We start from the raw sequence: 27812 nt of genomic DNA on the forward strand, positions 1-27812 counted from the left end.
CTGAGAGGCAGATGGTGTGGTGTTACTCCAGGCACTCCGTCCTGGAGCCGAGTATCCGAGCTGCAGGAGCCCCAGACGGAACAGGGCTCAGCCAGCCTCCAGGCTGCAAGCGGGACTGCCAGAGCATCCCCCGCTTCCCTGGGCTGACATGGAAGCTTAAGAGTCTGGCAGGTCTGGGGACAGGTCCTTGGACTCTGGTGCCGGGTCACACTGTGCTGCATGTCTGTCCTAGGAAGCTCCTGGCTGCTCCTGACACTGACGTGTTGGTCAGGTCCACTGCACAGCACAAGGTCCAGAAGAACGTGGTCCTCAGGACCGGACATCATGTTTCACAGTATACACACACGCATACACGCGGATGTGAAATACATCACAAGCTCCTATTAACGAGATTCCCACAGAAAATTGTTACATTTGATAGAAACGTTAAGTCTAAAATCAAGTTTCTAAAAATCATAATCTTTTTTCCAGGTCACGTTAGAGAATGCCAAGGATGACTAGGACAATTTTTAAAGGCATACAGGAATTGCCGCTGTAGAGCAGCGTTCTCTGATGCACCAAACTAGTACAGAAAAGCAGCTTTGCTTCACCCTGAAAGAATGAACTAGAGGAAGAGGGCAGAACGATTTAGCCTGGAACGAGGCTTCCGAAAGCGAACAGGCAGAACTGATACAAGTGCACTAGAATATAGAATATATGCTAGCCATAAAGTGTCTGAATACTTACTGAGTGCATTAGGTAGGAAATGTGGCAAGGACTGGTACCCCTGGTTATTGTTTTTAATGTTTCTAGTTACAGATTTTTTCCTACTCAAATGCTTTCATACATTAAATTATATTACTATTTTTAATACTGATTTAATCAGTTTTAAATTACTTTCAATTGTTTCCCTCTCATCTTGACTATTTGCACTAGCATAACTATTATACCACTTAGACTTTGAACCTGCACCTCATTTCTACTTACGGTTTATACTTTCAAGTGAAGGAGTCTCAACGTTTTAACATCTCTGTCATTCTTTCTGCAGTCATTATCACAACTCTTCTATAATTTAGAGTTTATTTTTGCGATTAGGAAACAAATTTTGAGATGACAACTTGCCCAATTGTTCTTACAGAATTGATTTTATTTAGATTTACAGCTTTTCCACAGAAGCATTTTGATTTATTCATCATCAAATAAAGGTTTCAGAACCAGGAATTTCAAGTGTTACAAATTCTTCTTCTCCTTCTCTCCTATGTTATCACTGCAGAATGTCTTACAACATCAATGAAAGACAGTACAGGGTACAAAACACACCACTGCCATCCAGCACTACTTGTCATGCTGAGAAACAAAGGTCGACACAATAAAGTGTTACTCATTCAACAACTGTCTCTATCATTAGTTACCTTAATCCCAGAACCAGTGTTAGTGCTTCATGCAGACCTGAGGTTAGTAAAAGACTAAAACTTTAAGAAGATGTAGTGTTCATTTCTCAATCAGTGTGAAATTCTTTTTAGTGTGAACAAGGGCAACAAGGAAAGTTCGCATACAATTTGGTTACAAGCTTAGTGCTCTAGTAAAAGTAAGAGGAACAAAGGGGGTTTTTGGACACTTTGTCTTACCTTCAGATAAACAGAACTGATATTTAATGATCTAAAAAGAGGGGAAATAAAATAATGAAATAATCATAAGGAGTTCAAGAAATGTCAGAACAGGAAGGCCTTGAGTTACTCATTTTCTTTTACTGATTTTTCTCATTAGTAACTGAAAATGCAGTATCCTCTTATAAAACAGGTATTTTACTGGAAAGCAGAAATGACCTTAAAACCAACTTTGCAGCTAATAACCTGGAAACAAACCGGATGATTGCAAGGCGCTCAGATTTCCAATTTAAAACTTTACATTCTAAAAATGTAGTGAGCCATAAAACTCTCTTAAGAGGAAGGTGTACTTTATATTAAATAATATATCTACCCAAATTAGCCCAGATGAAGGAGTACCAGTGCTTCCATGGAGACTTTATACAGGGGAATGTGATAAAATTCACTGTAAAAATACAGGGTCTGGTTGCTATAATTGAGGCAGCTTGCCAACTCTTAATGCCAGGCATTGGCTCATGATGCCAGGCAACAGAATAAAGATTTAAAGGCAACTTTGCCCTGGTTCTCAAATATGTACATATAGTTTCTCCAATTAATGGTAACTCTTAATGATGTCCAGAGGTCTGAATTTTTAGTCTTTATAAGTAAAGATACTGCATTTCAAGTAAGAGTGTAAAAAAGGAATTATTTACTGTACTTCTTACCTGTCTCTGAGGGCAAATGGTGGTAAGGTGCTGGACAGAAAACCTGAGCAGCAAAATCCTCAAATGTTGTAGGCTCTAGATGATGTTGAACAATTGTTTGCAGATATCGTGCTCTCTCCTCATAACTGGTTTAGCCGAGAATTAAGGATGAATTTACATCGTGTACTGTAACTGTTAGATATCAGTGCCTAGTAATTCAGGATTCTTGTTTTTGTTAAATACATGTCATGTATTTCACTGACTGTACACACTTACTTTTAATTCTTTACATAACTATAATATTATCTGATGCACTGATGTAATATTAACTGTAAGATAAACATGATTAATGAAAACCTTACAGTTCAACTATCTCTTCATGTCTGATGCAAAGTTTTCTGGAATTTTTTTCAAACAACAACCACTTAAATACTCTCTTCTAACTAACTGATTGGCCTGTACTCTGCCCACAATCAAATATAAAAATGTCACAATTTTTAAGCGGCATAGCATGAAAAATAACCTTAGCATTAGCAAAATAAATGATTTTGCACTTTTCTGTAACAAACTGCTTCCTTAATCCCTAAACACACACACACACAGGGTTAAGATAAATACATAGCGAAATTTAAGTATTGGGAAAACCACCTTGCCAATTATGCCATGAAAACAAGCAAGAACATTTGTAAAGAATCCGCAGGACCTTAAAATACTGGCTAACGGGGTGTCGGCAGGGCACTGACAGCAAAATACTGTACTTCTTCCTTTTCCCTGTGTTCTCCCTCTCTGATATTATTGACAAGAGACTGGTATCTTGAAGTGTTGTTGCTCTTGAAGAACCCTCTCCAGGCTCCTTGTTCCAGCAGGCCTGATTGTGCTGTTAGCACAGACAGAGCGAGAAAAAGAGAGAATATTTCTGCTGTTCATGAAAGCAACTATGGAAATGGCTGTCAAAATGTAGAGCAGCAGGCAGCAACATACAATTATCAAGAAAAACTACCATGCTGACTTCATGTCGTATAGTTCCTGAACTGAGAAATCAGTTAACCTTTTCTCTCGCAACTTTCAAAGTCCTCCAACCGGACTCAATATGTCGAATGAGGGGGATGTGCTGCAGTTACCTTATAGAACTGTAAAACGATCAGAAATTTTCTGTGGCATCTACACTTGTGCACACTTTTTTTTTTTCATAGTTTATTTGTAGATAGTGAGATTCATTTTCTCCTTCTCTCGTTCTGTTTTGCTAAAAACCCCCAGAATAAATCAGCATGCTGTGGAGGAATGGGCTCAGAATCAGCTTCTTGAAGGTTCTGGGTTCTGATTTCAGGTTTGGGGGAAAAGGGACAGCGAGAAAACCACTTTTCTGGATCAAATTCACCACCGGTGAAATGGGGATAATATTAATCTTACACACATTTTTTTAGCAATCCCAACATAAAAACTGCATTACAAGTGATAAGTATTCTTAATAAGTGCAAACATTTAAAATAGATAACAATCCTATTTGCAGTCATGATAAGCAATAAAATTCCCAGCCCTATTAAAGCTGGAAAAAATACATTTTGTCTCAGCTTATAAAACTATACTTCAACAATTACAGAACTTTTCCCATGAAACCTTTTTCCAGTTGCTTTCTGTACAGTATTTATAGTAGATTTTGCAGGATATCTAAATAGAAAAAACTTATAGAGAATATACTATTTGAAAACAACTTGTAGTGAATTAAATGATCTTCACCACATTTCCTTAGACCATAACTCGGTTACACAGTGAAACAATTTTTCCTCCAAAAGCCATGTTCCAAATCCTTTCTGGATCCCAAGACAGCTGAACCTCAGCAGAAGTCTCAGTCTGGAGAAGCTATAATAGAAGCACTGGGACAAGAGAAAATACAAAAATCTCCCATTGTAAGGGTTCTTAGGTTGGGGGATAAACACAGCACTGAGCCTTAACAGACACGAGTAATATAGCACAGTTTTTAAGAGGCTATGTACAAGTGGTAGAGGATGAAACTGATGGTTGAAGTCTAAATAATACTACGTATCTCACAACTTGTTGAAAAGCACTTTTTTCATTGGGGGAGATTCACAGCTGCTGAATTTTCTGCAGTTAATAGAGTCCTTTGATTCACAGCAGTGCCCCTTGCACAAAAAATACTGGCCTTTGTGTATTACCAGAAACTAATTTTCTATTTGGCTGAAAAGGGAAAAATGGGGTTATTGCTTCTCCCTCCTACAGAGCTTTTCATTATGCCTGATGCACTCAACTTCTAAGCTCTTCTGAGAAAAAAAAAATAACTGAAGAGGCAAGAGGTAGAAAAATGAGCTTGTTAGCACATTAGAAGTGAAGTATCTTGGTGGGCCCTAGAAATTCCCAGTGGTGTGTTAACTTATCACTCTATGCATGCTGGCACTGATAGTCTCCCAATTGATCACTCTCTTTTCGCACCAAAGGTGCTGCCAGGAAGCAAAGGCTGAAGGCCCACAGGAGAACAGGCTGCTATCAAAACAAGCTGTTTTTAAAAGTCTGCTTGAATGGGTAAAATGTTTCATGAAAAAGTAGGGTGGAGACACCTACCTGCTTTTAAAATGCTCTACTTTCAGAGGTCTCTAAAGGAAACCTTTTAGTTTATCCTATTATACCCAAAGCTTATACACAAATAAGGCAAAAATGAAGGAAAGTTACTGCTTTGAACGTGACAAGGACATTCCCGTTCTCCAATCTGGGTACCTATCTCTTAACCAAATAAAGGAGTCTTGACACAGATGCTGACTGAGGAGGATAATGATGTTTTCATTACACAGTGGAGAGGACATGCTTGTATCAGTTCTAGAAGTTTAATTCAAATGCACGCTTGGTACACTCAGAGAAAAGTAATTCAGCTGGCCAGGTTGCCACTCGTCCTAACAATCCACAAAACCATCTGCAGCTTGTTACAAACAGAACCGCACTTAAAAACAAAACAAAAAACTGATACCAACGCCAAGTCCCAAGCTTGCTGTATTCTGTGCTAAGAAACGACACGCTCTCCTCCAAAGAACTCCTTCGCTGCATTGGAGACTGAGTAGCCGGGATTGGGTTACTTTTCTCTTCTATTCACTTACACTTTGAGAACATTTTACTACTTTAAAACTCCAAATCTGTACGCTTTTGTGGCTGAGACAATCTAGTTCCATGTTGCGTTTGAATGCAACTATCTGCAAGAGCGACCATAAACTCACGGTAGTTAATTTCTACATTACTTCTAATAGGCTGGATATTTATTTCTTTAAAACGTTGCTCTCTAGGGAAGAGTTATTGGCACCTACAAACTGAGTGGCACATACAAACTCAATGGCTAGTAATAATCGGGCAATGAAAGCTGTATTCTTACTGTGAGTGGATGTTGCCACTGGCATCAGCAATTAAGATGGAATGGGAAGGATGCACGGACAAACCAATGGATAAAGACTCTGGCACAGAGTGACTAAACACTTAAACAACAGCGTTGTGGGCTTTCCGCTTCTGAAGAAGGTGCTAACTGGAACAGAAGAGAATGGATAAGAAGGTACGATATACATTGATTATACGGCACTCACCCAAACCTGTCAGCTAAAAATTTGCAGATCTATAATCCGCAAAAAGCGTAAGAACTTCTAATGAATTCGTTATACTTTTTTCAGAAGGTATTATTCTGAAAAATACAATCGCTACAAGAAAAAAGTCAGGGATCGTACCTTTATACGTGACTCAGGTTGTAGTCACTCCAGCTAAAACTTCATCTGCATTACAATCCATTTTACTTATCAGCTAAATCTGCAATTATTTCCATTAATACTGAAAATACTGTACTTTCCATTATTACCACAGACATGCCATTTTTTTAGACCCGTTGATTTGCAGTTGGGAACAAGCACCAAAATCCTGACTGCCAGATCACCTACTTATGCTTAATCTGTCCCAAAACCAACATCTCATGACCTCACCTAGTAGCTCTCCATCCCTGTTGATTGTATGAAGTTCTGTTTTAACTCCAGCTCTGGTTAGATTCTGATGGCAGAATACATTACATCTTGCAGATTCTTTTTGCATAATCTAAGCTAAACCTTTTTCTAGCCATCTACATGAACAAATTATCTAGACTCTTACTTCACATCCCGGTTACAGCCATATCCCTTTCTCTGGCCTCCACAAATGAATTTTAATTCCTCCTTACACCTACTCTGAGCATTGCAGGCACTGCTTAGATGGGTTATTCTCTTCAGGTACCGCCATCAGTCTGCCACCTCCTAGCACAAAGGCAGGCTAACTTACTTTAACTTTACAGCCCATACCCCTTTGATCCATTTTATCAAAACTGCTCTTGCCTCCCGTCAGTTAATGCAGACAGTCCCTCTCATTCATCCTGACATTTTTGCACCGGCACTTTTGGACTTCTTTCCATGTGGCTGCTTCTGCCTAGCACCAGGTCTCCGCAACTGCCCACAAAACAATCCCCCCTCAAACTCTCCCCTTTGCTATGATGTTTATTGAAAAAGAAACAAGGAAAACACCTTGGAAGACAAGTCTGTTGCTGTGTAGGCTACACAACTATTCATGCCATCTACTATTGTTTCACATTTCCCTGAATTTGGCATCTGCCTTCAATTGTTGCCTTCGGTTTTATACTTGGCTTTTTTACTTCTGAGGGACAAACATCTGTCTTGTGCTGCACTCCCACCTCAGCATAGACTGGGGGTTTTGTGCCACAATAATACAAGCAAAACTTGTCTCTTCATTTACCATCTTAACTTTTTTCCTTTACATCCATAACAATTCCCTTACACTGCTTTTTTTTTTTTTTTTTTTTTAATCCATGGCTTTGTCATCCCTCAATTTGGTGAGAAAATGGTTGCTACATTTCCCCACATCTCTAGTTGTTTAGTCTTTATTCTTCCTTTCCTGTATATTTAACCATGCAATCTCCACAAAATCCCATGTTCCCCATTGTTCAGCCTCTTCTACCGTCTCTTTCAAGTCCTTCTGCTGATTCATCTCCTCATAGTCATTTCCATAGATCTACTGTGTCATCCTGACCATGTGTTTTCTTCCCTCTTCTTATTCACACCTCCCAGTTTTAGAACTGAATAAAATGCATTACAATAAATCTATCTAGTATTTTGCAGTTAAAGAAGAGTGTATGCATGATTAGTAATCATGCATGATGTTACAATCACCCAGGGAATACCAATCCTAAAATGTCATTAACCTGTGGCTGAAAAAATGAACAAAAAGCAGTTTCAACATAGAGTAGAATTTCCAAGACTTTAATTAAGGATATGGCACTTGACAATTCTGTAATCTACTACCAGAGCATCTAAGCGCTAGGTTCACAAAAGGGCTGGAGAAGAAATCCTAGCGCCTGTTCCATCTGATAACAAACGTTTTTTGAGCAGGGACTGGAATCCAGGGACTCGACTCTCCCAGGGAAGCACCATAACCATCAGGCTATACAGATGCACAGGTACTTTCCCTGAGATTCAGAGGAGATCTTATTTTATGAAACGAAGGGCAATTTCAGCAGTGAACGGAGCGTGCCTGATTACAAAATGTCCTCAGTCCCAATGGTTAGAACAGTTTTGTGACAGGCAGGAGATGTGGCTTCAAAATTGGAAACCGCTCTCATTTCCTGGCTGATTGATATAGCGGCGGTTACCCCCCGGTGTGTTTGTGTGGGCTGTAATCCAGCCAGTACACCTTCAGAACTCCTAGCACTGCTGCCTTGCAGGCCAGATGAGCAACGAAATAGCGACCTACTCGTTGGATAAAGAGAGGCATGAACTGGGCATGTGGCTATTGAGGATACAGCAAGGACTCAGGCAGCTCCAGTGTGTGCCCAGGGAACAGTGGCAATGAAAGCTTTAGATACCTGTGACCTTCAGAGATATCCAAGACTAGGCATTTGCGGTGTGGACATTCTTATCACCTATATTTTAGACTCGGGCACCTATAAAGGCCAGGCAGGAGGAACTTGGGTCAGTCAGACAGAGTATTTCTGTAACAAAATGCTCTCGAGACTCTTGGGATAAAAAAATACAGAAATTTTTTTATCAAGACCTATTTCCTCTGAAGGGAAGGATTTATGCTGGGGAACCTACTCAATGACAGAAGCTTAAAAAAAGGCTAAAGAGATGCACAGTTCATTAATACATTAGAACGGTGATGGAATTATTTGTAATGTCAGATCAATATTTCATTTGTTCAACAAAATTTAAGAGGAATGCGTTTGTGAAGTACCTGAAGTCATCAATGGCAGAAATTCTGTATTTTTCCGAAAGTCAAAAGAAAGTATTTACCACTTCAGGTACCACAATAAAATGTTTAGCCTCAGCTTCCATTTTAGTAGATGGCTTCAAGACTATGTCTGGATGACTTAAAATGCATAAAGATCACTATAGTTTAAGAAATAACCTCGAAGGATGAACTTCCAAGCTGTAAACTCAACAGTGCTGCAGGCCTCCCTACACCCCTACTGATGGGCTGGTCAAGTCCAGTACACTGATAACAGGACTTCTTTTTTTAGGAAACAACAACAACCACCACAAAAAAAAAAAAATCGGGATTATAACAAAGAGGACTCTCTTTGTGAAAGGGAGTAAGGATGTAGGCTCTTTGCTCAATTTTCTTCCATCACTGTGTCTCATTCAGAAAAAAGGAACAAAAGTTGCAATGAGACACTTCCATGAAAGTCTGATTCATAAATCCTCCCTCCTGATGCTTATGTATTTATATATATGTGTACACCTGTGTAGTATATCACAATATAACTGTATATTGGAATATATGACCACAATACTGACGGTGTGTAGCACCTGAGATTCTTTGATTCCAGTGCTAAGAGGAGGTTTTGATGATTGCCTAGAAATACCTGTCAGAAAAAAGCCAGAGAATGCACTTCTGAATAGCAAGATAGACTTTTTCAGGTTAAATTACAAACTACTGTCGGAAATGCATGTACAGCTGCATCATTGGCAGTTCCACCTGCTAGCAAAATCATCTAAGAAGTCAATATATATTGATATGATTGTGGAGAGTATGACTTTGTCACCCAGGCATTTGGAAAATAATTTAGACAAGCAGAAACCAAAGCACCGCTCTATCCTTAACCAGAAAATGAAAATCCTCCACCCAGAGATACTCGCTTACAGGATCAATGGGCACCTGCAAAAGGTTTTTTAATTGCATGTATACGTTTTAAGTAAAGCTACATAAGATGGCACCCCCTTGTTTACCAGATTTGCCCCCTCAGCAAATTTAGAAGCATACCTCTTTTTTTCTAAAAAAAAACCCCAAATCTGTAATATTGTCAACATACAAAAATGCTCCCGGGACATTAAAGACCAAAGGAAACAAAGAAACAGTGAGGCACAGTGAATGGCATATGATGGCAGGAGATTTTAAGTTTCTTGCTCTCTGGCCTGAAAAGGCATGCAAAGCCCACAGAATTAGCTGCACCAGTCTGAGGTACTTCAAATGATGAAAGCATCAAATTTATCCAGCACACTTTTCCTAGTAAATTACAAATCCTGACATCAGCATGTAAAAGGAGGATGGCCTCCTGTAAAAAGATAACAAGTACAGGTTAGGACCCAGGTTTCACAGAAGCTGAAAGGTAAAGTTAGCCACAGCAGAATTTGACTTCAAAAGGAAGACAAAACCCACACATCCCAGAGATGGAAGTTTATTCTGGGAAATCTCGCTCTGAAAGAAGAGATTGTGTAGTGGTTGTCAAACCCGCCGAACTCATACTGAGTCACAGCAATTTGTACTCTTTGTTGGCTCTTAGAATTAAGGATGTGAGTTGGGCTGCTATTGATCCAGCGTTGGAAGCCCTGCAACTAGCTGTGTTTTGTATGTAGGTGGGTGATCAGTATCAACTGGCCACACTGAGAGGAATAGTTACAAAGTTCTCTTATATTCCGAAAAGTGACTCTGTAGAAGTGGCATCATGGTGTTCGCTATTTATTGCATTTCAGTGATTTCCACATCTAGTTTGCACAGTATACAAATAAAGAGATTCTTTTTTTTTTTTTTTTTTTTTTTTTTTTTTCTTTCCCCAGCTACAACTTCTGTTTACTTGAGTCAACTCGGTTTCTCAGAGTCTGTCTGGTCTCTTTTCTGTTTCTTAAACACTGCCAATATTGAAAATGGCATATAAATATTTTGCTCTGTGCATCTGTTTACACAGCTATGCTGTAAATGAAAGCAGCTTCTGCATATGCAATTGGAACTTAGCCACCAAGCTGATGATGTGTAAAGCAGAATTCAGTTCATTCTCCTTGTATCTGATGCAACTTATTCAGGTGAAAGAGAAGTAAAGAAATTACTATGCTTGACACTACCAAACGGGAAAGAATTAAAAATTCTACAGTCTTCTAAAGTAGTTTTTTTTCTCTACTGAAACCATATTTTTAATACTACTGACAGCATTTTGGAATAAAATGTAACAGTATATTTTCTTAGTCATAAAAATGGAACGTAAAACTCAGAGGAATCAAAGTTACATTTTCAAAGTAAACTTTTATGTTGCATTTCATGAAAATATTTTAAAACTGCAGAAGAGGATCAGTGTTACTCATCCAAAATCACTAACTTTAAGAAATACTATCTATATATGTCAATCTACTAATTAAAGTAGGTATCTCATTAAAAATGAAAATAAATATGAAAAACATGTTAACAAACTAAGACTGTAGAGTTTAAGAAAACATAAAAGTTAATAACTAACATATTTAATAAAAATCTTTTTTCAACACAAGTTGTAATTGCAAAAGGGCTTTCTGAGGCAATATCTGAAGTGTATTTCTTCATGAAGATAATAAGGGAATACCTAATAGATAAATCCATAGAAATTAATGCCATCACTCCAGATCTTGCAATTTTTTTCCAACACATGTAGTTGCATCATTCTTTAAATGAATATAATGAAAATTACTTTGCATTTTTTTACACTACTAGAAAGTTCAATACATCTGTGATAAATTTAAAGTGATCAGGCCAATTATAACAACACATACTTTTGCCATTTAGAGGCTTTTTTCTTTGAGAATACTAACCTTACAGCTAAAGAAGATTACTTCCAGTATATCTACCCTATGGCTAAATGGTTACAAGTCCTGCAAGGTAAATAGGCTAGATGAAGTTGCAGCCACTGAGTGTTTCCCAGTCAATGCTATTTCCGCCTGGTTTACTAACATGTTATATATTGAAAGGCGTTGACTCTATCTGAATTTATGTAAGAATCTTAATTTTTACAGTGTAAGCACTTTCAAAATTGCTAAATTACTGCAAGAAACTGTAATTGATGCTGACATTTTCATTTAAAAACCCAATACTTTTAACATTCTGCAACACTATCCTTCTAGGAAAATCCTTGATATATTGTTTATTTTTATGCTGCTCCACCAGATCTTACAGCTAACTAAATTCTTCAGTGGTTTATAACATCAGCTGGGAAGAAAAAGCTGTGATTCATCAGCGCAGACAAAGCTGAGCTTTAATCCATTCCTATAACCATATTGCCAAGTCTATATTGTTTACATTGCGTCTCAATTAAGAGACAGGCAGGACACCTGGTACTTCTTTATCTAAGTCCCACGGGCTGCCAGATGACTCAAAATCCATAACAGGTGCTAAGGCAGTGTGAGTGTAGCACCATTAACACAGGCTGGAATTGGATAAAATTTGGACTATGCTTAACCACTTAAAACACTCAATTATGAAATGAAAAATGTAACCAGGAGCACCAAGCTCCTTCACAAAAGGCACTTACAAAGATACGTGGAATTGAAGTGCAAGTGTAACAGACTTAATATAAAGTCTAATATTAGTATAAATATTCTCCAGAATTAAACTATATAAACCCCAGCTATCTAAAATTAAAAAGCTGGGTTTTTTTAAGCTAACCATATAAATATATCTACTTATTAAACTGAATGTATTCTAATTCTGATCATCTGCTTAGGCAGCAAAACTGACAAAACTGATGCTCAGGCTTCTAGCAATTTCAAAGGGAAAAAAATCTCAATTAACAATACTTGTTCAACTCTGCAGAACCCAGAATTTATTTTATTTTAAGGACTTTGGCAAGTGAAAGCATCTTACTGAAGGATTTATAAACAATGAAGTTAAAGTGAAAACCGATATGAGAAAAGATGCTCCTTTGCACCAAAAAGTGCCCCTGCAGATCTCTTTTCAGCACTTTTTCAGCTGTGGTGACTGAACGGAGTATTAAGCTTAGACATTGACAGAACACACCGCATGAGAGAAAAAACAAGTATCAGAAATTTTACAGTGGACAATTACTTAAGAACTATCTGTATCTAAATGTGCAGTAATCCAATTAAGTTTCTATTTAATATTGTAATTATCGAGAACACAATATAGTGATTTTATTTCCAGAGTAAGCAGTAACAAAGTACAGTAAACTGTCATTTAAGACAGTGTCATAGTATCTATGATAAGCAGCATATTGGCTTAAACTAATGCACTATATGCCTCTAGGGAACAACAGGCTCAGAGACTGGGTTTTAACATCAGAATCTATCCATTAATCTTGACTTAAATATAATCTACTCTGCAGAAAGAGGAAGAATGGGCATTCAATGAATTATCTGTTTGAAATACAGCAGAGGCATATTAACACAAACATATAGCAGAAAGGCTCGGTTTCGGTACTGCTTGTTGTGTATTGTATGTTTTACAAACCCTGAGCTGCATTTTAGCATGAAATTAAAAAGACTGTAAGATCAAATGGCTAGCAGTGTCGGAGGGATAAATACCTCAACACTGTAACAGATTACTCATCAGCTTTACCGGCTGTGTGGTTAGAAGACTAATGACAGAATTTACAAACACCCCACTCGTCCGTGTTTTACTAACAGGCTACAGAGGTGAAAACAAAACAGTGAAGGAAACGGTGCTGAAGCCCTTATGCGGGCAGAATTCCTACTCCAACTTCCAGGGAGGATTTATCTTACTAATGTATCCAAGATGGGAATCGATGAACCTATAAGGTATGTTGTGCTAATTGTTTTGAAGCCCATTACAGCTGCCACGGCTTCAGGCCCTCTTTGGAGCGATGCTCCCGCCAGCAGACAGAACAGCTCGCAGGCAGCCGTGGCTTCGCAGCAGGCAGCCGCGGCGGCACAGGGCCAGCGGGCCAAGGGACTGAAGTTTATTAAGGATGTGGCACCAAACGTGCCGACGAGAGATGCTGAGGTGCTGCAGGCACGGCTTCAGCCCACAGATAATGTGGAATAGCGCGGGCCAGGGGGGAATGCACAGCCCCAGGCATTAACTCCTGATCGTGGGAGGGGATTTACCCCCACGCCACACTCAGCGTTGCATCAGTTTTAACTCAAGTCATCAAGGCTGACGAGTGTAAAAATACAGAAGCAAAACTGGCTCTTTGCTCTCTGGTGTTAGCATGAATGCTGAAAGCCCACTGTCTTTCTATGTTCAAATATTTAAATTTCTACCTTAAATATTCTCTCTGTATATAGACATATTCATCGATGAAAGAAACAGTAAAGAAAGTGCCTTTCATGAAGATACCGCTACAATCTGTAAAATCACACAAATACAAATTATATTGGTATTAAATATTGCCTACTAAAAAGACTGCACATACAGATACGTATTAATTTGCAATTCTACACGACACAGTAACAAAGCAAACCCCTCTCATGATACATTTCGTCACTAATTCCAGGCTGTACCTTAATAAACTTTAGAACTGCCTTCCTTTTTTTCTTTCATACCAATTTCTCTTTACCCTGGGTTGCTGCAGTGCCGGTATGAGATAGTCTACTTACAAGTCACTTTGGAGGCTATTAAAGCCGGTTTTAAAAACAACGTAAAACTCGAAGACAGGCTTCTGCTATTTAAAGGAAGGAAAGAAATATGAATTTTCAGTTACTTCCCTCTTTCTTTATTTTGAAGGGCAATTAGCGAAGCAGCCCCTTCACCCTCCTCCCCAGTGCTGTCAAGCTGTTGAGAGCAGTTTGCAGCACTACAATGGCACTATTGTGAACACAGCCTGGGCTTCCTTCCCACAGAGAGTTAAATGGGCAGTTCCTGCTGCCCATGATTGGTGTCCAGCGAAACACTACTTAAGAGCCAGGTTTTATCAGTTCCACGCCAAAGAAGTGAAGCCAGGGAACCCAAGCCTTCCTATCATGCTGAACCATATGCCAACCCTGCTGGCCCCAAAGGTTTATCACTAAGAATCAGGATCCATCATGTCCCCTGTGAAATTTCACTTCACATACCTTCTGTGAAACGCATGGCTTCGCTGAAAACTGACCTTTTTCCACAATTGGCAAGAACAGATGGACGGTAACTATGGTTTGGCAAGCAGAAACTAAAAGATTTTCTAATAGTCTGCGTTCTTCTGTGTTTGGGAGGAGAAGCATTCAGAAGGAGATAGATGTATTCGTGACCCACAGATCTATTCAGGTGCAGTTAATCAGCAATTAAACTATTTTCTTAACATCTAGAAAGTATTGACATTAATGTGATCGGCCAGGCTATGATTAGGACTCATGTCCTTTGGACTACCATATGGTAATTCCAATTACTATAATACTAACTTTTAATCCTTGCTTTATGCTAGTTTATTCTGTTTCTTTATTAAGTATGCGGCACGTAGAGAATAAACAATACAAATACACCCTTCCTTATTATAATTTTGACCTGTTTAATTTGTGAATATTGTTACATGAAGTATATTCCATCTCCAGCTAGGTATTTCTACATACTGACAGGTATCATATATAACCTCTTTTTTTAGTAACTGAAATACAGACCTGTAGGAGAACAAAGACAACCAATGTGCTAGCTTCTATTAATCTCCTCATTATTTTTTTTTTGGTACCTATCATCTTCTAATCCCTCTGTTGGCACTGGAAAGCATGCCCCAACTGTCTTGATTACCATAGGCGGAATGACGCAGAAACAGTTTGCCAATATCTTATTCAACTCACTCAAAAATATCATTTTATCTCACAGACACTACTGTTTGTCAGTTTTGCTTGTTACGAATGATCTCCCACACTTCCCACCTTATATTAAATATTCTGATATACAATATCAGAATCAACCACATACAATGGTATGTACTTATTCTTTATATATAGACACAGCTTTTACTGTTTTAATGTACAAATCTTTTCAAGTTGCTTGCAAGTCACTTATCTATTATTAGGGGTGAGTTTATGACTAGAAAGGATCAAATCAATAAACAATGCTGTCTTTTTCGACATAAAAATAGGGCTCAAATAGTTTAAAAACATTTATTCCTTTAATTTTTAGAAACACCAGGAAAAATTGTTTAATCTTCCCTGCTTTTATTCAGAGACTTGTGAGAGCTATCAAAGAAATCTGTATGAATTTTAATACCTTAAGAGGGCAAAGTCTTAACATTTTAACAAAGGGCTTTTGTTATCCAAAATGTTTAATTAATTAATAAGGTTAAGTAGGTATTAACAAAAAACCTGTCATTTTGTGTTATGTACACAGCAATCAACTCTGTGTAAGATTGAACTAGTTTATCTTTTTCATTCCAGTTTAAGGACTCTCAGCCTTCTCCCTGCAAATTTTTGTTTAAAAGAGGGATCTATGCACATTTAAAACACATTTTATAATGGAAAAGTCATTGCTCTACTAACTTCCAGTTTACAACAGACAAAAATTTCTTACCTTAAAAAGATGCAGTAACAAAGAGGAACTCCCCTCCCTCAAGCAATCTGTACTGACAGATCCAAATTCAGGAGTTCTGGAAGGCTGACAAAGCACTTCAATGCTTTTCAGGGTAGCCCACTAACATCCTTTTATTCTAAAACAGAATGCCACCGGCATAAGCCTATCCATATTTTATACAGAAATCAGCAGAACCAATACCCCCCTCTGGATGGGTAATTCAGATGGGTGCAATTTATAAAGAATGCAGAAGTAAAAGAACCTAGAATATATTTTTCTTAACAGCATAAAAATATTTGAGTCTCCCCATAATTTTCTACAACATCAGCAAAGCATTCAGCTCTTTATAAGTGCAATTATCAGCAGAAAATTGTAGAGACAATCAGTTTTGTCTCCTTTGATATTTTGCTTTTTTTACCACTTTTAAGAGTCTCATACATCTCATTAGAGAAGACTAACTAGTAAATAAAGCTGTACTACCAATTAAAAACCAAGTTATATATATCTTGCGCTGATGATAACAGCATTATACTTACACCCATGTGCTTACACACACTACAGCTCTTCCAGAGGCACTCCCAGCATCCCAGTTTGTATCTGCAGATAGCCCGTAAGAGGCGGCAGAGACAGCAGAACTACCTGGGCCAGGGAAGGTAGGTTATGTGGGATTAGAAGCGGGGCAATTACTGAAGAAAAATATGTTTACCTGAACACGTACAAATCCAGAACTGCTGCTAAAGAAAAGTATGTATGTGTTTCGTGAAAAACCGCGCAGACTATACACTACATTACAACATAGCTTTCAAGCCTCACACTTCAAGTTATTCCTCACATTAAAAATGCATGAAAGCCAATTGAAATGATGTGTATGTCTACATGAAAATGCAGCAAACCCAGCAACTTGGTACACACAACTGCAAGTATTTCTCCAGCAGTTATTTGAAGTGTCTATATGACAAATGCTAAGGCAAGAGTTTAAAAACCTATCACAAATGTTCGTTCAATCGGTTGTCTCTAGTGGCTAAAATCAAAGGCATTTAAAGTGATGCTTTGGAATTATTCATTGCAAAACAATCCTATTCTTTCAACAGGTAACTAATAAAAGATGGCTGAGAACAGGCTTGCACTACCCCTGAGGTCCAATTGTTACTCAGAACACTGCCTATTTTTGCTCCCTGGTGCTGCATTTTAACTCTAATTGCATGATCAAGGCAATAAATTGGACTCAGGGGACAAAAAAACCCTACAAAAGTACCTACCCTGACAAAACCAGAGGTTGCAAGAAAATGCACTTCAAACAGAAGTGAGGCAAGACGAGACAAGCGAAGGAGAGGTATCAAGGCTGGAAAGACAGTCATTAATACTGACAGATCACTGTAATTCTGGCTGTCAAGGTGATCGATTTAAGCAGCATATGCCAATCAATACTCTCCTCATTTACTGAGCAGCATGAGATATATATTTAGGTAAGATGTCCCTAAGACAGGATTTCAAACCATACTTAACGAACATAAATAGCACAATTTATGCTTTGGAATCTTAGCTGTCTTTTCATTTGGCCTTTTTTTAATCGGGCAAACCTCAGTGTGATGTTATCCATACAAAAGTTATTTTAAATGATTCTATTACATCACACTGCCATCATGTATACCATTTCTTTATGTGAGATACTTTGAACTCTACCAATTTTCCATATAACGTATTAAAACACTAATCTCGAACATCAACATTCTTAAATGCAGCTGCTATTTAAGTACTGAGCATTTTGCTTATTTTGCATTAGTGGTTTGCCATTCTGAGTACCACAGCCACCCATGGTTTACAAGAAATCCAATCTGCCTGGTATTTCCCCTAGAATTTTCCTTACAACAGTCTCTTATTGTTCAAATAGACTTGTGACATCAAAAGAAAATACATTAATTTGATATAATAGTTCAGGGGGAAAATTCTGTGAGGATAATAAAAACAGCTCTTACTGTGACTGCACACTTACTGCATACCACACGCACACACACACGCATGACTGTATATTGAGATATAAAACTTTCCTCTTATATTGAGGTCTTATACAGAGAAACTGTTACATGATTTCTTGAAACTGAAACACCTGAACAGATACTTATAAATGCCTTGGAAATCTTCAGTTTTTCATGTTATACCATTGTATGCCAGCATTCAATTAATCACATTTTGAATTATAAAAAGATCAAGTGAGCTGTCAGCAGAACTAGGATTTGGAAGAACAGCAAAACTGAGCACATCAAAGTACAAGAAAGACTGAACATCATATTCCCCACCTGAAGATTCTTGCTTGAACTTGGAAAACCATTTCCATTGCTAAACAGTAAAACAGATTTTAGAAATCACTCTATGTTCTTCCAGAAAAAACGGCAGGGGTCATATGATGAACTCATCCATGGCTCTTACTTGACTTCATATCAGATAAGCCTACAACGGTATGATTCAGGGATGGGATAAATATTCACTAAAATCCTAAAATTTTCAATTATTTGTTGTAAAGCATATAAAGTAGTATCTACAAAGTGCATCATGCATTATTTCTAATGTCTATTTTTTCCCACCTATGAGGTAACAGGTATGTTGAAACCTTATTAAATGTATCAAAATTGTATTGCCAGAAGTATAGCAAAGTTTGCCAAGATTCTTGGCATATGGCAGTTCAAAAAAATTCTAAATCAGAACATATTAATGGCATACATTATTCCTTTCACTATACCAAAATTAATGGCCCTGTGAAAAATAAATTCATGATATATATTTAAGGAGACAGAGCACCCCTTATGGATTTTCCATTTGATACACAGTTATCATTGATGCAGTGTCACTGTATTCTTTTTTTTTTTTTTTTTTTCTTACAGACGCTCATGCTTCTATCTGATAGAAAACTTACTGGACTTAAGAGAAAAGGAAACTGGCATTGCCAAAATCAGTGCTTTCCAGCTTTAGCTTCTAAGTTTGTGGTTAGTGAGAAATCTCCAAAATCTTCACAAATTCTAGTTTGAAAATGTAAATCAAATAAATAATCTTAATTAAATGAAACAAATGTGGCCAGAGAATCTGAAGAATCTCTTTGCTTGCTATATGTCATTAATAACAAATACTTTCTTTTTAAAGATAAGCTTTCCAGTGTCTGCAGTTCTATCTTCTGGCAGATAATGGTCAAGCAGGCACAACAAACAGCGATACTGCCAGTTCCAATAAAATCCTTCCTTGTTTCACATAGCTGAGTATCACATAAGAAAGCTTCTTCTGAGCTATGAGTTTTTAATACAGAGGAAACTTCTAACAAACCACTCAAAGATATTATTTTATTCATAAAGAAGTTACTGTCTTGTCAGATGCCAAGCAGGGTTAATAACTTCCCTTTCTCTGGAAGACGACTGTCTAAAAAGGTTAGCTACAATGCATCAAGTACCAACTGCTTAGGCATACAATGTAAAAAAAAAGATGGGGGATACGTAAATCTTCTAGTTTTGATAAAAGAATATTAATTTACCCAATCATTTAGGTTAAGCTTTATTCTCTAATATTTTGTAGGTGGAATAATTAAAACAGCATTATATTTTTACTATTTTAATTCATCTGTTTCATATCACCAAAAAAAAAAAAAGAAATGAAAAAAAAGAAATTAGGTCAAAGACTTTGTAGATTATTATAAAGAAATGAAAATTATGCAACGCTGGTTATGGATAAAACAGTCATCAATATTCCAGGTTCTAAAACTTCAACAAACTGCAGATTTCAAAGATGCTAAATAGCATTTGTTACTGTGTGTCTAGCTACGTATCGGGTAGCAACCTTTGGGAGAGGAATACTACATAAGGCAGAAAGCACGGTGTCTGAATTGCACTATCTGAAGCGCAGATCATTTGGAGTAATTGTTAGCACTCTGAAATTTGTGTGCAATGTGCAAAAAGTGACACCAGTTGTTGCACAATTGGAATTTCATTCCCACAAGGTTACTAGTACTTCTCCTGTTTTGTTGTAATAATTTTAACAAGTTGGACCACTGGAGGTGCCTACCACACCAAGTACAGATTGTTACCTTGGTGCGCCTCTTGGCATCTGGCTAACATCTGTTGTTTATTCAGGAAGTTCAAGTAAAATTTCATATGAAGCCACTCTTTCAATTGTTCAAAATATTTAGTATTGATCCATTTCCTACACATGGTAGATTCTAAATTCAGAATGTGGCAAAGTGCTTGCTCTGAGATGCAAGCCATGAATGAAACTATTCCTATCAGGAATTTCTTTGCACTTTAGTAAATAAAATATTTAACAATCCCCTAAACATTAGCCTCCTTGTTCTACATCAGAGTGAAAACAATTGTTTTCAACATTCAGTCCCAATATCACACCTGCAGTTATAAGTCTTGGAAGTTTTCCTAGCGTGTCTGCAGCTGGAGTGTATTCAGGAGATGGCATGGACTTCTTAAGATAAGGACAAACGCAATCAGAAGAAGAAACACATCAGCTATGAGACAGAGAAGGGGTGCTGCTGCTTCATTAGCATGACAATACAAGTATTCTGTATTGTCACTTGTGGCTGTATGCACGCATGCCGCCTGTTGGTGAGGGGGTACTGTTAACGACAAAGCCAGGCCACCAAAATATAGTGAGGGACTGCAGAATTGTTGAAGGGGAAACTAAAGCAAATGCCACAAATCAATGCAGACTCCCCCCAAAACAGCAATATCCTCTTCACACAGCTGCAGTGATGAATATGCCAAGCATCACGTTAAAGCAGGATACCTGCCATGCGCGACTGATGTTGGCTGATAAATTGAGTAAAATTTTCCTCTTAAAATACTACAATACAGAAACATACCACTATAGTATTCTGAGCAAAGAATAAAAACCCACAGCAGATGAAACCTTTGAAAATCATTAATAAAATCAAATCTTCAAAGTGTTTCGGTATCCAAGTTTGCTATCAGAAGTGTCAAAACAATGTCAGAAAGAAGAAGGTGATCGACAGAGTATGTCAAACTCAGAAAGCCACTTCAGCCCATACAATACATGCTCGAAGTCGGGGCAGACTATAAAAGGGAGATGAGCAGAATTTCCTGTATCCATGCAACCATTATTATACTATTCACACGTACTACCCATTGCCACATCGTGATTAACAGACTAGTGCAATAAGGAAAAAGTTGCAATCAGGTTACATGAAGAGGACTGAATATCCCTTCTGATTACAAATGGCAGTTGATTTTTTCAGTCAGGTCTGCACTTAGAAAATGCACTACCTGGGAGGATGGATAAGCCCTCCTTGGAAGCAGGAGGGCCAAATGCAGTGCCACTTTCTTACCATCCTGTACGCAAGCAAATCAACACAGTCCTAGTAAAATTAAGAGTTTACCCTGATCCATCTCCACAAAGATCTACAAAGTGACATTGTAAATATTCCTCAAAAGCAGACAAACACAAACCTACGTATGTATCACCAGCTCCACACTGAGTCAAAAGGTGCCCACCAAGTATTACACAGCACAGCAAAACGAACCACACACCAGCAGGCACAGAGTCACCCAGACACTGGTGCTGGCTTTGAAATGAACTATTTCTGCTGGTCTGCTACGCTAACAGGAGAGCTAATGCAGATGTGTAGGGCTTGAAAGGGGTTGTTTGACGGAAGCTGCACGCATTCTTGCTCCTTAAGATGCATGTTCAACTGAATGTCTACTAACCATCATCAAAGTTCCTAATAAACTGACACTGTTCCAGTATATTTGATAGTCATAAGTAAACAAAAATTAATTTCGAGCAGATTGCTTCAGAATTCTCTTTCACTGATACTGATACGGTCCTGGATACATGGGAAGCCTTGATTATCAGCTTCTTTTTTCCAGCTGGGTCCTGTCTTTGGTGTACTTTCTAAAAACCAGCTTTTTTGTTCATTTTTTCCCCCTCCCTCTTCAAACATACTGCTTTCACCACTCTGAGCCCTCTTTTTCTTTGCTCCAGCCACACTCCCAACACAAGGAAAGACCACCTTAATCAATGAGTCCTGAATTCCACAACAGACATCAAGTCTGGCGGGGTCTCCAGAAAAGCTATTTAACCACAGACCATAAAATGCTCTTCCCCACACCCTTCAGTCCACAACAAACTTAAAAGCCAGTAGTGAACTGCTTCAGCCATAGCTAAAATATGCCAGAGGAAAAAAGCAGGAGACACTGAAGACAGTCCTTGATGTCTTCAATTCCCTGCTATGGCAGGAACATAATTAGATTCAATTTTCAAATACTCCCAGTTAACAGACCATATCCATGTTACAGGAAACACCCACCAGTCTTTGCCATTCTTGTAGGAGGGAAATTCCTTCTTGACCTCAAATTTGGCCATGGGTTGAACACCAAGAACATGTCCATGACATTTTTAATCAAGAGTTTTTTAAACCACTGAGAGCCAGGCCAAACTTTGAAGTTTAACATTTTTTTGCTGTTCTCCACTGACACAACTGACTCAACCATAGCCTAATTCAAGCCAGGGAAGTTTGCAGAGTATTTTCTAATTTCACGCCAAGCAAACAGCTTTTGAAGAAGTGCCCACACCCCCGTTTTTTATTTTTAAAGTATTGTAAAATGCACCGAATATAAGATACCCCAAGCCAGGTAGAAAAAGAATACCACCAACTACTTAACAAAGCTGCCCTTTAACATCAGTGCCTATCAACTGGTGCTTCATAAGCTTACCAAGTGATGATACGAAACCCATCAATCAATACTATATAATATTAAATAGACATAATGCTTTCCAGTTACATGCTAACCATGTTAGGAGACAAATATTAACATTTCAGTGGAGGCCATGTTATGTCATAAATGACACGCAGTGCTTTGATGCACATAAAAAAGTACAATTTGGAGCACTGAATTCAAAGTGCAATACGCAGCTCTTAGGAACGGGCCAATTCCCAGACACTGAGCTGGCAAGCTATGTCCAAGGAATTTATTACAACTTCCATATTCTGTAAAGAAGCTTAAACATACGAGGCTGTGGGGGTTTCTGGTACTGAAAGTTTGCTATTTCAAAGTGAATTGTTTTCCAATTGCTCATCACTATACATCAAAATAATGCTATAAGCCATCAGTTTTCATGGTATAACGATGATAATACATTTTAAATTCTTTGATTAAGCCACTTGAGTAATGACAACAAGATCAGACCTCTCCAAACATAAAAATACAATGAATCAACATCTGTCAACTACAGAAATGGCACAAACGTCATTTAATGCGATCACATCAAACACTATCCATCATTCATCTGTAAATCCACTTCATCGTATCTAAGCCAAAACTCTGTCAATAATAACAGTGAGCCTTAGGAAAACCAGAGAATTTTAGCAACAATCTATCACATGACAAATACAAGTATCTCCAGCTTGGGCAGAAATTAAGCACAGAATTTATTTTGGATCAAAATTTAAACATCTTTTAATTTATGAAATGAAAAAATAGTATGTTCTTGTTGTTTTAACTAACAGGTGTATAACAGAACTCAATCTTAAGAAAGAGAGGTATAAGTGACTGACTTACCTTACGTTTTTTAATTTCTGGTGGTAAATCTGTTCTTCTCTGATCAGCCCTTTCAAAAAAACTACAATCTCAATTCCAACAAATAAAATAAAAGAGATAATATTTTCTGACATCTTTACAAAGACATGAACAACGTTTTGACAACAACTTCGTATTCTGAGCAGAACAATACAATCTGTATGACAAATATGTAACAAATTTCTCATGTTGACAGAAAGCTGCATTCACATCCTTTTTATAACTAGAAAACAAAACTAAGTCACATTAATGCTTGATAAATACTTAATAACTTTAAGGAAAGAAAGATTATTAACACCATGACATTGCTACTTTAGAAAGTCTACTCACAAAATGGTCATTAAAATAATTTTGTTAATAAAAAATGATAAGTACATGTTGTAAAACACTAGAAACGGGCAATTTTTCAGCATCGGATCTATTCTTCACTTAATTAAAAAAAGCTGGTCTTCATCTGAATACTATTCTATGTGTATAAGTTTCCTAAGGGCACCATCACCATGAAACAAATAAAATATTTTCCCTATGTTAATGGGAAAAAAATATGACAGAAAATATGAAGATCATATCTGTAGAACTGCAAGGGAATGTATATACTCCAGAAATCATGCGAGTGAAAGGATACAAGTTTTGGTATAATGGGATTAATGATTTCAAAGCACGGCTTGCATTTATAGCTGTTGCACGAACCATAATAGGAAGAATTTTTCCATTCACAATAGCACCATCAAAGAGTGGACCAAAAAATGGAACCTGAATAAAAAAATTAAGAAATTCAACATAAAGCAAGATCTTAGCTATAACAATTAGCAATCAACATTAACAATAGAGCACTCAAATAGATCTTTTTTTCCCCTCCTCATTGCTAGATAATCAGACCAGTTATTGTGCTCCATGACAGACCTTTTCTCTTGTGCAAATATACAGCCATATAACTGCTTGATATCCTTGGTAACAGATAACACAGCATTTGAAGAAAATTAAGCAACCATCTGAATATTATGTCTCATCAAAGCATTTTTCCACGTTTGCTGCAAAAATCCCAGGTACAGTCATGCATATGATGTTTACGAGGTTGAAAGGCTCGATGACAATATTGTAAGCGGTAGTAAACAGAAGGACTAATTGCTCAAAATAATATTTATCATGGCTTTAGATATAACATGTTCATAAGGACCAACTCAATGTGTAACTGTCATACAATTACTGGTGGACCGACCCTCACCTCCCATTTTCTTTTCTTCTTCTATCTGCACTTTTTATCTATAGTTTCTATACAAATGGACTGTAAACCCTTTACAAGAGAAATCTCTGGTGAAAGTTTGGCCTCTAGACACTAAGTGTAAAGCTGTATTTGTGACATCAGTAGAAAACCTTGATGTTTAGTACAGGTAACACTGAAAAGGTTTACAGAACAGATGGTTCTAATATTTTGGCATTATATTTCTCTCTAATCAATCATCATTTTGCGACTAAAAAAGGACAAAATTAAAACTCGGTTAAGTATCTTCATTTCCTGAACACATGAATAAAGTTCGGAAGCTGCTAGCATAAAAGCACGTGAAGAAGAGCAAAGTTCGGGCATCAGGCCAGCATAGGGAGCAGTGTACACTAAATATTCTTCCTGCTAAGATGAAACCAATGCTGCAAAAGAATTTCAGATCCCTGTATTATTTTTGCCCTCAGTCATTTAATGTAGTTTTGAGATGGAAGGCACTTCTCATGTACAAGGACAACTGTTGGACTTAACAACAATCCCTGCTCTTCGTAGTTTTCTTAACCTGCACACTCCCAATAACGCAACTCTGTGTACTTAAAGTAGTAAAAGAAACACAAGAAACCCGGTAATAACAAGACCATGTACTGGGTATCATTTCATGCCTGTCATCAGATAGGGGCAGTCATCATATAGAGGGAATTCCTATTTCTGTCATACTTCATTTATTAATATTAGTGCTTGTAGAAAGAATTTTAATAGTTAAAGTACAGAAATTCATAGCAAGTGACATCACACAGAGAAATTACACAGTACAAACACTCATGACTACTTTTACTTCGTCAGTGTTCACTACCTTAAACCACTGTATGAAGAACAGGGCCAGCACAGACATTTGAGGAACAGTCGTTAGGAAGAGCATGTGCTCATATGCTTAAGAACTGAATCGCCTTGCTTTGCTACATTAATCTCCACATTCTGTGGAGGTAAAGCTAAAGTGAAAACTAGCTTTGTGACAAAGAAAGGGGAATATGACATGGATGGAGAAAGCTGGAGAAAGCTATTATTCATCCACCACAGTCACATATCAAATTTGATTTAAAAGTTTGCCAAGTTCATCTTAATATTTACATGATTACACAAAATATTCTATCTTTGTTTCCAGTTTATGATGCTAGCAGATATGCTTGGCAGGATCCGGCCTTTGCAATGTTAAATGGCTGATTTTACTACGCGTTGTACTTGGAGCTCTTCCTCCTACCACCACTGCAACTGTCAATGCTAAAGACACATCGCTCTGTGGATTAATCTCTGATACCAAAACCTCAGACTGTAAACAAAACTCAGTTCATATCAAACATACAAAGGCAACATACAAAAAACCCCAAACCACCAAACTCTTACCTCAGGCTTTTTCATGATCTGGATACTAAACATATGGTTTTTCATGGGGTAGATAACTATAAGAACATCACCAAATTCTGTCGGAATTATTCCTCTTCTATAATCTCGAGTATGCTCCGACCAGACAATGTGTACTTCATCATTTCCTAAATGTCTTAGCTGGAAAAGCAGGGATAAAAACCCATCAGTTTAAATATATTCTATAGCCATACAGCTACACTAAATGCTCGTATTTCAAAAGGACAAACCCACTAAAATAAATGAAGAAAAATTAGTGAAATAATCAAATTACACTATAGTGCTCTTACAATTTCAATGACAGTATTAGTTCGTAGTATTGGGTTGTGCTATATATTTGTATACATTGGTATCAGTGTCTATTTAAATTAACATATATGTCAAATTAAAAAAACAAAACCAAAAACAAAAGATCTGTTTTCTACTGAAAGCTAAATTTTTGTTGATAGTCTCTCAAGAACGCAGAACGAGTCAATCTCATTTACTAAAATGCTTTCAAGTTGCCATCACTGACAGCCAGCAAACTACTAAATTCTATATGAACTTTTAAAGGATATGAATGAACATGTGTTTAAAAGTTTCGTATGTAAGCAGTCTTTAACTTCATCATTCTAGCCAAATTCCAAACTGGCTACTACAAATGAAAAGCTGTTAATGGAGAATAGCTACTGCATTTTCCATGGCCCCCGGATTAACTAACTAAATGCTCATTTCCCATGAAACCTGTATAACTTTGTAAAAACAACACCCTGTCCCTCAAAAACCCCAAATGGCTCTTGATTTGGCTCAGAATGGCCAAATGGGTTCCTCAAAATCCACGCTGTATGCTCAGTTGTAATCATATAACCAGATTAAGGAAGATCTTGAACACTTTGGAACTACCTGCACTGAAGCTCCCAAAATGCTTGTACTGCTAAGCATTACCATCTGATAAACAAATCACGGAGAGAGGCTTTGCATATACTGATTAAATACACTCGGATTATTAAATGTGAGTTTCTTTCCAGTAAGGGATATTTCTGAAAATTCAAGATGGAATCTCATTTTTTCCTTGCTTCACGAGTTACAGCTGACAATTGTCTTCACCCCCAGTTTTCAGTTTGTTTGCACAGCCTTAGGTCAGTAGAATTTGTCAAATAATCATCTTGATGCTATGCAAAAGACAGCACTGTGAACTGCTGTTAACGGGTAACATGCAGATACTAATCTTGAACACTTACAAGAAGTTACTGTGTATAAAAAGACAACAATTTTCTGTACTCGTTTTCAGAATGTAACTGTACTTTAAATAAAAGCAAAACATATACACAGTTATCAGAAAATTTTCATTGCAAGTATTCACTTGTTTATTTTACAAAACCTCCTGGAATGCTGCCTTCATCTTATCTGAAGGCTTATATTGGTTGCCAGAAGCAGACTTACAAAAAAAAAAAAAAGTAAAGTTAAAAATTAATCTGCCTCCGCTCTTCTCTGCTAGCTTTAAATTCTATCAGACTGAAAAACAGGGCTGTATTTCTGCAAAACAAATATCTTCTGCAGTGTTGGACTGGGCAAAGGACAGATGGCATCAATACCCTACATCTTGTCTGATGCTCAAAAAGTG

The 27812-nt window shown here is 37.5% G+C and overlaps 1 protein-coding gene across 14 annotated transcripts in view; it reads right to left on the minus strand.

The window, feature by feature from the left end:
• Positions 1-27812, minus strand: part of RALGAPA1 (Ral GTPase activating protein catalytic subunit alpha 1) — a 132790-nt gene that overhangs the window by 7633 nt on the left and 97345 nt on the right. For 10 of the 14 annotated variants that reach the window (XM_040599625.1, XM_040599623.1, XM_040599621.1 and 7 more), the window contains 3 exons: positions 26192-26350; positions 24197-24324; positions 2291-2415 (listed from right to left, as the gene is read on the minus strand). In XM_040599625.1, coding sequence (XP_040455559.1) covers positions 2291-2415; positions 24197-24324; positions 26192-26350 — 412 coding nt within the window. Of the gene's footprint in view, positions 1-1102; positions 1639-2290; positions 2416-24196; positions 24325-26191; positions 26351-27812 lie in introns of those variants that run through there. The other 4 variants (XM_040599626.1, XM_040599629.1, XM_040599635.1 and 1 more) reach the window with 2 other exon arrangements.

The sequence above is a fragment of the Falco naumanni genome, chromosome 7, assembly GCF_017639655.2.
Source record: "Falco naumanni isolate bFalNau1 chromosome 7, bFalNau1.pat, whole genome shotgun sequence".
In the NCBI taxonomy this organism is placed as follows: Eukaryota; Metazoa; Chordata; class Aves; order Falconiformes; family Falconidae; genus Falco; species Falco naumanni.